Source organism: Phaseolus vulgaris, chromosome 3, assembly GCF_000499845.2.
Source record: "Phaseolus vulgaris cultivar G19833 chromosome 3, P. vulgaris v2.0, whole genome shotgun sequence".
Taxonomy (NCBI): Eukaryota; Viridiplantae; Streptophyta; class Magnoliopsida; order Fabales; family Fabaceae; genus Phaseolus; species Phaseolus vulgaris.
Window position 1 is genome coordinate 847,516 of NC_023757.2, and position 13,192 is coordinate 860,707.

General features: G+C 29.7%; 2 protein-coding genes across 9 annotated transcripts; both read right to left on the minus strand.

Moving 5' to 3' along the window:
- Positions 1–4,512: 4,512 nt before the first annotated feature.
- Positions 4,513–5,941, minus strand: LOC137808816 (B3 domain-containing transcription factor VRN1-like). Its single transcript, XM_068610098.1, has 3 exons — positions 5,545–5,941; positions 4,908–5,053; positions 4,513–4,825 (listed from the first exon to the last, which is right to left on the minus strand). Exons 1-3 carry the CDS (start codon positions 5,939–5,941, stop codon positions 4,538–4,540), a joined length of 831 nt encoding a protein of 276 aa, XP_068466199.1. The 3' UTR covers positions 4,513–4,537.
- A 3,114-nt stretch (positions 5,942–9,055) lies between these two features.
- On the minus strand, positions 9,056–12,064 carry LOC137806074 (B3 domain-containing transcription factor VRN1-like). 8 transcript variants are annotated; one of them, XR_011080297.1, is made up of 7 exons: positions 11,801–12,059; positions 10,994–11,082; positions 10,209–10,638; positions 9,985–10,124; positions 9,619–9,885; positions 9,378–9,475; positions 9,157–9,346 (listed from the first exon to the last, which is right to left on the minus strand). XR_011080297.1 is itself a non-coding variant. In XM_068606005.1 (6 exons), the coding sequence occupies exons 2-5, from the start codon at positions 11,063–11,065 to the stop codon at positions 9,643–9,645; spliced, it is 882 nt and encodes a 293-aa protein (XP_068462106.1). In that variant the 5' UTR covers positions 11,066–11,082; positions 11,801–12,064; the 3' UTR covers positions 9,056–9,475; positions 9,619–9,642. The 8 variants fall into 8 exon arrangements, 4 of the variants coding, with proteins under 4 accessions (XP_068462106.1, XP_068462104.1, XP_068462107.1 ...); XR_011080300.1 differs by having other exon boundaries at positions 9,985–10,121; positions 11,801–12,042; XR_011080298.1 differs by having other exon boundaries at positions 10,994–11,111; positions 11,801–11,983.
- Between the last annotated feature and the right edge of the window lie 1,128 nt (positions 12,065–13,192).

The following is a 13,192-nucleotide window of genomic DNA, read 5'->3' on the forward strand; positions in this document are numbered from 1 at the left end:
ATTCTGGCCTAATTTCTGCAATTTGATTCTGGGCCCGTATTGCGCTGAAAAATTTCACAAAAGTACTTTCATATGTTGTTTGCACCCAGGTAAGGAGGCACGTCCATAAAAAAATCACAAAGAGAAGATTCGGGGAAGAAAATCCAGGACGTTTTGTTTTCGGAAAACCAGTTTAGTTCACTCTCGGTCTGGGACTTACTATGCCTTACTCCTTGGGTATTTTGGTATGAAATTTTTACCAGACATTCGCCACTGTGTCTATTGACTTTTTGCTGATATTTGAGTATCAGATTCGTGCCACAAGATTGAAAATTAATTTTTTATTAATCACTGTCATGGCTGAAATGAAGGTTCGTTTGTGCGTGAAACTGTTTGATTTTTTTCGTGGGTGAAAACTCATCCGTTTGACCTGAAATTTGTCGCATTTTGTCCCAAATTCAATGGAGATTCTTGGGTAGAATTTCAGAAAAAAAAAACTATTTCGGGAGAATTTTTCAGAAATTTTGTGCAAACCAAGGCTATCATCTACCGAAACTTGTGAAATTTCGGCCTAATTTCTGCAATTTCATTCTGGGTCCATACTGCGCTGAAAAAATTTCACACAAGTACTTTCATATGTTGTTTGTACCCAGGTAAGGAGGCACGTCCATAAAAAAATCACAAAAAGAAGATACGGGATAGAAAAACAAGGACGTTTTGTTTTCGGAAAACCAGTTTTGTTCACTATCGATCTGGGACTTACTACACCTTACTCCTTGGGTATTTTGGTATGAAATTTTTACCAGACATTCGTCACTGTGTCTATTGACTTTTGGCTAAGATTTGAGCATCAGATTCGTCCCACAAGATTGACAATAAATTTTTTATTCATCATTGTCAGAGCTGAAAGGAAGGTTCGTTTGTGCGTGAAACTGTTTGATTTTTTTCGTGGGTGAGAACTCATCCGTTTGACCTGAAATTTGTTGCGTTTTGTCCCAAATTCAGTGGAGATTCGTGGGTGGAATTTCAGGAAAATACTATTTCGGGAGAATTTTTCAGAAATTTTGTGCCAACCAAGGTATCCTCTACCGAAACTTGTGAAATTCCGGCCTAATTTCTGCAATTTGATTATGGGTCCGTATTGCGCTGAAAAATTTCACACAAGAAATTTCATATGTTGTTTGTACTCAGGTAAGGAGGCACGTCCATAAAAAAATCACAAAAAGAAAATACGGGGAAGTAAAACCAGGACGTTTTGTTTTCTCTCGGTTTGGGACTTACTACGCCTTACTCCTTGGGTATTTTGGTCTGAAATTTTTACCAGACATTCGTCACTGTGTCTATTGAGTTTTGGCTGAGATTTGAGCCCCAATTTTGTCCCACAAGATTGACAATAAATTTTTATTCATCATTGACAGAGTTGAAAGGAAGGTTCGTTTGTGCGTGAAACTGTTTGATTTTTTTCGTGGGTGAAAACTCATCCGTTTGAGCTAAAATTTGTCGCGTTTTGTCCCAAATTCAATGGATATTCTTGTGTGGAATTTCAGGAAAAAACTATTTTGGGAGAATTTTTGAGAAATTTTTTGCAAACCAAGGCGAACTCTACTGAAACTTGTGAAATTTCGGCCTAATTTCTGCAATTTGATTATGGGTCCGTATTGCGCTAAAAAATTTCACACAAGTACTTTCATATGTTGTTTGAACCCAGGTAAGGAGACACGTCCATAAACAAATCACAAAAAGAAGATACGGGGAAGAAAAGCCAGGACGTTTAGTTTTCTGAAAACCAGTTTTGTTCATTCTCGGTGTGGGACTTACTACGCCTACTCCTTGGGTATTTTGGTCTGAAATTTTTACCAGACATTTGTCACCGTGTCTATTGAGTTTTGGCTGCGATTTGAGCCTCAGATTCGTTCCATAAGATTGACAATAATTTTTTTATTCATCACTGTTAGTGCTGAAAGTTTTTAATTTGAAGCATCTTTATCAATTTCTAGATATTGTCAATAAAATTTAATGTAGTGAATAAATAAATGTGTCCTTCAAATGATTTTAAGTTTTGGAAATTTTTAAATCTTTGTTAAGTTGAACCAATTTATTGATGAAGCGATAAAGGATCAAATACATAATCTGAAAAATATACACATGCTAACTCCTTCAATTATTTCATTAACATTTTTGTTAGTTTTTCATGGAGATATGGTTGGACATTATTAAATATTAAAATGTTTTAGTGATAATTCAAACCTTGATCTTATTCACTAAGTTGTATTATAAAGAACCAGCCTTTAGCTTAAAAAAGTAAGAATAAAAATAAATAAATTATAATTTATTTACAAAGTAGCTATTGTATGGAGCATATGGGACTACAAGAAAATCATTAAATAAAAACTAATTTTAGATACTAAAATAATTAGTTACTATTTGACTAACTAAATTAGAGATCATTTTATATAAAAAAAATTATTGATATCTAAAATAACTTCCATTATTAATAAAAAAATTAAAATAATTTTTAAATTAGTATCTAAGTTTTGGTTATTTACTATTTTATATTTTAAATTGGTCTTTATTAATTTTTTTTCGAGACTAATTTATAATCTAAAATATTAGTAATTGAAATCTTGGTGACTAATTTAGATACTAATTTATAAATTTTTATTAATAATAGAAATTACTTTATATACATGTAATTTTTTTATCTCTAAAATAATATCTAATTTAATTAATATAATAACTAATTATTTTTTATCTCTAAATTTAATTTTTATTTAATAATTTTTGTGATTATAGCTTTTAATTTCCCAAAAGTTTTGTTTCTACCTAATACTTGTTAAATAAAACATTAACCATACATAACTAAATTAAGAATAAATCAACAAAACATTATGCATATTGTTAGAAGATAGACTTAAGGGAATCTCACAAAACTAAAATAGATTTAAAAGCGAAGATTTACACTTAGCTATATATGAATACATCACATTCATAATATATATATATATATATATATATATACCTATAAAATATATGTTGGAAAATAACAAGTAAAAGATTTAGTAAATAATGTTTTACATGTCTATAACTAATTCAGAACTATCTGTTTTTTTATCAACTAAAATTAAATAAATTATTTAAAGTATTTAAGAAATACTCCAACTCTATACATATAAAATACAAAATACAATGTAAAAGATACCATTATTTCTCAAAAGCATGATAGTTGAATTGTGAACCAAAGAGCTTATATCACTACAAGAAAATGATGAAATAGAAACCATTTTTTAGATACCAAAATAATTAGTTGCAATAGTAACTAAATTAGAGACCATTTTGGAAACTAAAACAAAAATTGGTTTCTAAATTAGTTTATATTATTTTCTATTATTGTTAAATAGTTTCTAAATTGGTCTCTAATTAGCAACCAAGGTTTTAGAGACTAAATTTAGAAACTAAATAATTGGTAGATAAAACATTGGTTGCTAATTAGATACCAATTTAGAAACTATTTAACAATAATAGAAAATAATAGAAACTAATTTAGAAACCAATTTTTGTTTTAGTTTCTAAAATGGTCTCTAATTTAGTTACTATTTTTCTTGTAGTGTATCTTGAATCGTGAATAGTAAGATTTATAAACATTTAAAAAATATAATATAAAACATATAAACATGTAAAATATAATTAATACTCACAATCACATTTAAAAAGAGTGGTTTCACCATATTAGGTTAATATTATAATGGTTCAATTGGACTGCATTATATGGCCCAACTCTTTTGTTAGATGAAAAAAAAAATATTTGGGTTGGTGGCCCAATGAGAGACAACATTAGGGTTGTCTTCTGCACAAGTGTCATGTTACTCTTGCAATTGTCTCTTCCTTTTCTCATGGTGTTGCTTCACACTCTTCCTCGTCATTCACTTTCGTCGTCGTTCTCCATGTGTCACTATGTTTAGGCCGTTGGAGGAGAAGAGGGAAATCATAGTTGAAGGAGAAACAAGCTCGTGGTTAAAAAAAAGTTAGAGTTATTATTACCAAACCCAAATACATTGCACGATACATAAACGATTCTGCAATTATGCGAAATGATTCGCACTTGTATCGTGCAATACAGGAGAAAAACGATTATTCTTTCGATTCATCATAATCGTATCATGTATCGCACAATACTTACTACCATGCTCAAAATAACATTATACACGTCTCTCCTACAAGGATAACATAACTAGCAAAATTAATGTCATACCTAGCACAGAAGATAAAAGATTTTCCTAATCAAATAATCATTATATGTGATTTTGTTTATACACATGATTATACTTTGTCATTCTGACACTTCTGACTTGATGAAGACGAAGATATCATCTCTGGACTTTGGTGTCCTTGCTTTAGGAATCACAGGAGTTTTAAGGGGTGAAGAAGGCATATCAGAAACTCCTTTTCGACCTGAAAAGGTACATTAAAAATGTTAAATAGAAAAACTTGGTAATGTAAAATGCAAAAAATGCACTCACAAATTCACTAATTTTCTTGAAATATCACAATATATATTAGGTTAATAGTAATAATGTATACCTTTGAAGAGGGGAGTGTTTGAGTTGTCTTCTAGAGGATATATAGTAACCTTGAATAAAAATGGTTCACTGACTAACATCTCAAAGGCACAAACATCGCCAAGTTTCAATTTATTGTCCAACAAAAATTTCCTCCACCCACTGGAAAATACAAATTGTTCATGGGAATTAACCTTTGTCTGAACCTTCCAAGTTCTGCCATGTTCAACAAAAAGTGTAGCAGTTCCTTCCTTGTGTAGATATGGTTTGGCAAATTCCGCTGGCATGATCTGCTCAGTTCATGATCTTTAGGGTTTGCAAAATGAGTGTAAACATCAGAAGATAAACAGAAAAAGAAAATAAAATGATTACCAGAAGATCTCTCTCAGTGTATGTTTTTCGGATAATACATGTAAAATGCTTATGGTTAGACTTGAACATTTCCTTCACCTTCTTGTGAAACATTCTCAGTTTCTTCTTGAAATCTCCTTTGCAATGTTCACTTGCCCTACTACTACCTGCTGCAAATGTTCACTTTTGAGTATCAATTCATATATCACTTAAAAAAAAAAAAAATCATGTAGTGCGAAAAAGTTAACTAAATTAAATATTATTTTATAAACTAAAAAAATTATTGATATTTAAAGTAATTTTTATTATTAATAAAAAATAAAAAATAATTTTTAAATTGGTATTTAAATTAACTATCAAGATTTTAGCTATTAATATTTTAAATTTTAAATTAGTATCTAAAAGACTAATAAAGACTGATTTAAAATATAAGTAATTAGTAGATAAAATTTTAGTAGCGAAATCAATTTAAAAATTATTTTATAAATTTTTATTAATAATAAAAAATACTTTAAATATCAATTATTTTTTTAATTTATGAAATAGTTTCTAATTTAGTTAATATAATAATGAATTATTTTAATCCTTAAATTTTGATTCTATTTCTTGTATATAAGTATAGGAAAAAGTTTTTAAAAAAAAAGTATCACTAACTGACCAGTGTTCTTGTGCTTGGAATAATCAGAACATGCTCTCTTCTTATGCTTATTAGGTGATTCTTCTTCTTCTTCTTGTGCTTCTTCTCTTGGCCTCTTACTTCGTTCTTCACTAAATTTTAGAGAAAAATCAGAACCTTCATCAATTTCTTCCACTTCTTCATTAGTAGCATCCCTGCTTAAAGGGTATTCTATTTCTAAAGCACTTTTTCCAAAAATAATAACGTTAAAGCAAGAATTTCCTTCATATCGAAACACTATAAAATGTGACACATCCAACTTGGAGTATTTTGCAAACTCTTTCCAACCATTGCAAAACCAAACACCACCATCTTTATTCTGCCAAAAAACTTTGCTCTTGCTGCCATTTGGAAGACTTAGAATCACAGGATTTGACATTCCTTCCCAATGTCTTCTCACAAAACTAGTAGGTATTTTCTGTCATACAATTTCATCAACCCAGGAAATCAATATAACTTTTTTTTATCAACAAGAAATAATAAATAAATATGAATTATTTTAAGGGTGACTCAACCTTTATATAAAAAAAATATATATATATACAAAATCTTATATTCCAACCTAAATCAATCTTTCAATAAAAGTTGTCGACCAACCCAAAAATCAAAAATATCACCTCACATTAATCCACCATTGACAACTTCTTAAATATACCAATACATCAAAATCCATAAAACATAAAACAAAAAATCAAACACAAATATCCAATAAATAAAAGAACTTAAAAGACTACTTTTTACATCTAATACGACAATCAATATAATGAACACATATATAAGAGAAATCTAATAGATTAAATGAAATCAATTTGTATATATATTGACATTAGTTTAAATACAAATTTGAAAGATTATATGAAAACTTAATTCAGTCTGATCTATAACACTTATCTTCTTAGAGTTATACAAATATTCATTAACAACAGTAATCACAAAAATCCACGATAATTGAGCTTTAAAAATTAAAACTTTTGTAAGATCACCCATTCTATTTCAATCAAAACACTATTACCAAAAATAATTTTGACTACACTAATATAAGCTGTTAATAAAATTTTGTTATTGATATTTAAAGAAAAATAAAGTGTTACCATTATTCCCCTTTGAAGTGTGCTTTCCACAATAACCTTGAAAAAATGCACTCCGTGATATTGAGAAGACATTGTTCAACTCGTTAAACCTAAGAGAAGTGGTGCAAAGTAGAGAGAATTTAAATACAAAAAAGTAAGTTAATTAGAATTAAAATAATTCAAATTTGTTATAAATAAATTGAAACTGAAAATTTTAAATACAGAATAAATTCATATCAAATATATGAATGATTCTAATATATCTCCACTAATCATGGAATATTACAAAATTTTTGGTTAATGACGAGGCTCTGTTTTAATTAATAATAATAGCAACAAATATATCTATGCCTAAAAATAACTAACTTTTTTTAACAATTCTTAAATATTTGAATAAGATTAATGTAAAAATAAATAAAGTGTTTCTTATCATATCTGTTTGGAATAACTTTTTACAGTAACCAAGGAACCTTCATATATGGGAACATGTTTTTAATTTGAAGCATCTTTATAAATTTCTAGATATTGTCAGTAAAATTCAATGTACAGTGAATAAATAAATGTGTCCTACCAATGATTTTTTGGAAATTTTTAAATCTTTGTTAAGAGAAGCTTTGAACCAATTTTATTGATGACACGATATAAAGGATCAAATACACAATCTGAAAAATATACACATGCTAACTCCTTCAAATATTTGTATCATGAAAAACTCTCTTTTTTTCCTTTCGTTAACATTTTTGTTTGTTTTTCATGGAGATATGGTTGGACATTACTATATAGTAAATGAGAGTTTTACTAAGGAATTTATTTCGAAATAAGGATTGAGACAAGACAACCATTTATCTTCATTTTTGTTTCTAATAGTGGTCGAAGGTCTTGCAGGAGTGTCTAGGACTGCAGTCGAGAAAGAATTGGTTGAAGGCTTGGAGATCAGCAAAAAGTCAGTTAAGGTAAATATGCTACAATACGTTTATGATACTTTATTTTTCTGTAAGACAAATATCAAAAGTGTGTTTAACATTAAGGTCATGTTGAGCTGTTTTGAGTTGGTTTCTGGTCTCAAGGTGAATTTCCTCAAGAGTAGGATTGGTGGGGTTGGGGTGGAACAGAAGAAAATTCTATGTTTCACATCAATATTAAATTGTGAAGTAATGAGAACTTCTTTTAAGTATTTGGGATTGCCTGTAGGGGATGCCATACGAGGAGCAAATTTTGGGACAAAGTGGTCAACAGAGTAAAAAGCAGACTAGGTAGATGGAAGGGTATATACATCTCGATGACAGGGAGGATATGTTTGATTAAGTCTGTTCTATCGTCTATACCTCTATTCTATCTTTCTCTTCTCAAGATTTCGTCTAATGTGTTGAAGAAGATTGTGAGTTTACAGAGAAATTGTTTGTGGGGTTGGGAGTCAGAAGGGAGGAAGATTGCATGGGTTGCTTGGGATAAGGTTTGTAATTCCAAGGATGCAGGCGAGTTAATGTTAGAAGTTTTAATTTAGCCTTATTGGGAGAATGGATATGGCATCTGAACTCGGATAAGGGAGGGTTGTGGAGGGAGATAATCAAATCTAAGTATGGTGGATGGAGAGGCCAGAAGGAACTTCGGACTGATAATAGCAAAGTTTCTTTATGGTGGAGAGATTTGATGAAGGTATGGAGTTCAAAGGAGTGGGAAGGAAGTTTGAAGATTGTGTTAATTGGGAGGATGGAAATGGGAAAGACATTTTGTTCTAGTCAAATAATTGGGTAACATCTGGAGATTTGAAAAGTAGATTCCCAAGGTTATTCTCTTTATTTGTTCTTAAGGAAGCAAACATATGTGAATGGCTAATGGGACCGGGGAGTGGAACTTAAGGTGGAGAAAGGGTTTGTCTACTTAGGAGGAGGATCAAGTAAGCATAGAGGATAAGTGGGTCTAGAAGGATAGCGAGACAATAGTATTTTCAATCAAATTTGCTTATAGATTATTAAAGTAATTTTTATTATTAATAAAAATTTATAAAATAATTTCTGAATTGGTATCAAGATTTTAACTATTTACTATTTTATATTTTAAATTGGTTTTTATTTATTTTTTAAAGACTAATTTATAATTTAAAATATTAGTAGTTAAAATTTTGATGATTAATTTCGATACCAATTTATAAATTTTTATTAATAATATAAATCACTTTAGATATAAGTATTTTTTTTAGTTTCTAAACTAATACCTAATTTAGTTAATATAATAACTAATTATTTTTATCTCTAAATTTAATGTCTATTTAATGATTTTCTTATGGTTTTTATAGTTTTTATTATGAATATTATTAGAAGATAGACTTAAGGGAATCTCACAAAAACTTAAATTGATTTAAAAGCTAAGATTTACACTTGTGTAGGAAAATAACAAGCAAAAAATTTAGTAAAGAATGTTTTACATATCTAGAACCAATTCAGAACTATCTATTTTTTATCAACTAAAAATAAATAAATTATTTAAAGTATTTAAGAAATACTCCAACTCTATACATACAAAATACTATGTAAAGGATACCATCATTTTTCAAAAGAACATCAAGCACATCTCTACAAGGATAACATGACTACCAAAATTAATATCATACCTAACACAGAAGATAAAAAGATGTTCCTAATCAACTAATATTTATATGTGATTTTGTTTATACACATGATTATAGTTTGTCATATCAGCACTCCCGACTTGAGGAAGACGAAGATATCATCTCTGAGCTTTGGTGAAGACGAAGATATCATCTCTGAGCTTTGGTGTCCTTGCTTTAGGGGTCACAGGAGTTTTAAGGGATGTAGAAGGCATATCAGAAACTCCTTTTCGACCTAAAAGTGTACATTAAAAATGTTAAATAGAAAAAGTTGGTAATGTCACATGCAAAAAAATGCACTCACAAATTCATAGTTTTCATTCATAGTTTTCTTGAAATGTCACAATATATATATTGGGTAATAGTAATAATGCATACCTTTGAAGAGGGAGTGTTTGAGTCCTATTCTAGACGACATATAGTAACCTTGAATAAAAGCAGTTCCCTGTCTAATACCTCAAAAGCACAAATATCACCAAGTTTCAATTTATTATCCAACAAAAATTCCCTCCACCCAAAGACAACTTCTAATTGTTTATGGGAATTAGCCTCTGTCTCGACCTTCCAAGTTCTGCCATGTTCAACAAAAAGTGTAGCAGTTCCTTCCTTGTGTAGATATGGTTTGGCAAATTCCGCTGGCATGACCTGGTCAGTTCATGATCTTTAGGGTTTGCAAAGTGAGTGTAAACAACTACATTACAAATACTCAATAATAAACAGAAAAAGAAAAAGAAAAATGAATACCAGAAGATCTCTCTCAGTATGTTTTTCTTTGATAACACATGTGAAATGGTTAGGGTTATAGTTGAACATTTCCTCCACCTTCTCACGAAGCATTCTGAGTTTCGTCCTGAAATCTTCTTGGCCATTACTACTAGTACCTGCTGCAAATGTTCACTTTTGAGTATGAATTCATATATATATATGAAAGGTAGGAAAAAGTTTTTAAAAAAATAACACTAACTAACCACTGTTCTTGTGCTTGGAATAATCAGAACATGTCTTTTGCCTATTAGATTTTTCTTCTTCTTCTTCTTGTGCTTCTTCTCTTGGCCTCTTACTTCGTTCTTCACTAAGGTTTGCACAGAAATAACTAGCTTCATCAATTTCTCCCACTTCTTCATTAGTAGCATCCCTGCTTAAAGGGTATTCTATTTCTAAACCACTTTCTCCAAAAATAATCACGTTGAAGCAAGAATTTCCTTCATATCGAAACACTATAGAATGTGACACATCCAACTTGGAGTATTTTGCAAACTCTTTCCAACCATAGCAAAACCAAACACCACCATCTTGATTCAGCCAAAAAACTTTGCTCTTGCTGCCATTTGGAAGGCTTAGAATGACAGGATTTGGCATTCCTTGCCAATGTCTACTCACAAAACTGGTAGGAACTTTCTGTCATAGAATTTCATCAACACAGTATATCAATATAACTGTAATATAATAAAGACATATAGAAGAGAAATCTGAATAGATTAAATGAAAACCTAATTCAGTCTGATATATAACACTTATCTTCTCACAATTATAGAAATGTATATATCCTGCTACATTCATTAACAACAGTAATCACAGAAATTCACAGTAATTAATATTTAAAAATGAAAACTTTTGTAAGATCACCTATTCAATTTCAATCAAAACACAACATGGTATATATTACCAAAAAATTTCATAGGTTTTGGACTACACTAATATAAGCTGTTAATAAAATTTTGTTATTGATATTTAAAGAAAAATAAACTGTTACCATTGTTCCACTTTGAAGGATGCTTTCCACAATAACCTTCAAAAATTGCACTCCTTGACATTGAGAAGACATTGTTCAACTCGTTAAACCTAAGTGAAGGTGTGCAAAGTATAGAGAACTTAAATACAAAAGGTAAGTTAATTAGAATTAAAATGAATTAAAATTTGCTATAAATAAATTGAAACTGAATATTTTAAATGCAGAATAAATTCATGATCAAATATATGAATGATTCTAATATATCTTCACTAATCATGGAATATTACAAAAATTTTGGTTAATGACGAGGCTCTGTTTTAATTTAATAATAATACCAACAAATATATCTATGCCAAAAAATAACTGATTTTTTTAAAAGAATCTTAAATATATGCTTTAACCATTCTTAAACCTTTTTTAACAATTCCTAAATATTTGAATAAGATTAATGTAGAAAGAAATAGAGTGTTTCTTATCATATCTGTTTGGAATAACTTTTCACAGTAACCAAGTAAACCTTAATATGGGAGCTGGCTTTTAGTTTGAAGTATCTTTATCAATTTCTAGATATTGTCAATAAAATTCAATTCATAGGTGTCAAACTCGCGAGTCAACTCGTTGACTCGAGTAGTTTACGTTTCCACATACCTTACCGAGTTAACTCGGTAATAAACTCAGCTTTTGAGGAAACTCGGCAGACTCGGAGTGAATTTGGTGAACTCGTTCAAACTCGCGATTCTGCTCCGAATTAGCGAGTTCAGTTGGGTTTTCGTTTTAACCCAACACGGTGTCTTTCTGAATGGGGAAAATTGAATGGAGTAAACTCACTTTAGGGTTTCGCGTTGCGTGTTGGTTTCAGTCACATTCGTTGCGTCTTCTCTGGTGCGGAGGTGGTGCGTCTTCTCTGAACGAGTGCGGCGGTGGTGGCGATCGAGCGGAGCAGGTCGCGCGGTGGTGACGGTTCGTGCGGTGGTCGCGGGTTGCAGGTCGACGGTGGTCCCAGTGGTGTCGGGTGATGTGGAATTAGGGTTGCATTGGGATTTAGGTTATTAGAGTTCTGTTGTTTTTTAATTGGACTGTAGAATACAATATGGACTCCAAATTGGATTTTTTTTATTTAATTGAGCTGCAGTTATTTTTTTGGAATGCGCTCTGTTCGTTTTTAATTGGGAGAATTTTATTTTGTTTTTGCTAGAAATTGAATTTGTAACAGTGTATTTTTTAATGTTTTGGAGTAGATCAAATTTCAATTTAAGTGCATTTTCTATTTTTAATAGAAGTAAAAATGTTTGAGGAAATAAATCAGATATTGAATGAAAGTATGGAATGAATATTTATCAACATTAGAGAATTGGACATAGAAATTTGATATTAAAAAATTGCACATAAAAATTTGATATTTGTTTATTTCTATTTATTTAATTTTTATGATTTAAATAATTTAACTTTTTATAGTATTTGTATGAATTTCTTTTATTTAAGGTATTTTAAAGTTATATATTTATAGTTGACTTATTTCTTTTAATAATTTTAGAGTAATTATACTTTTTTTTTATGTAAAGTAAATTCTTACGAGTTTATAAAACTTTCACGCTTCTACGTAGACTTTCGAATTTCACAATCTTGCTATCAATGATTTCTAGGTTTGGAAATTTTTAAATCTTTGTTAAGAGAAACTGTGAATCAATTTTGTTTGATGAAGCTATAAAGGATCAAATACATAATCTGAAAAATATACACATGCTAACTCCTTCAAATATTTGTATCATGAAAAACTCTGTTTTTACTTTCATTAACATTTTTGTTGGTTTTTCATGGAGATAAAGTTGTTGGAGAGATGGTTGGACATTATTATATATTAAAATTTGTTTTAGTGATAATTAAAACCTTGATTTGATTCACTAAACTGTATTATAAAGAACTAGCCTCTAGCTTAAAGAGTAAGAATAAAAATAAAATAAAATATAATATAATAATTTATTTACAAAGTCACTCAACAAGATTATGGGTGCATTGTCTTGAACACAAGCAAAAAGTATTTTCTATGATGATGTTGTAGTTGAACATGAAGAATTCATCTATGTATATCATAATATATCAAAGCTTATTCTTTATTTAAATAATCATAATATTTCCTATGATGATGTTGGATTTTTACATATAACATATAGAGAGAGGTTAAGAGAAGAGAAATGAAATTTAAAGTAAAGTGATAATTTG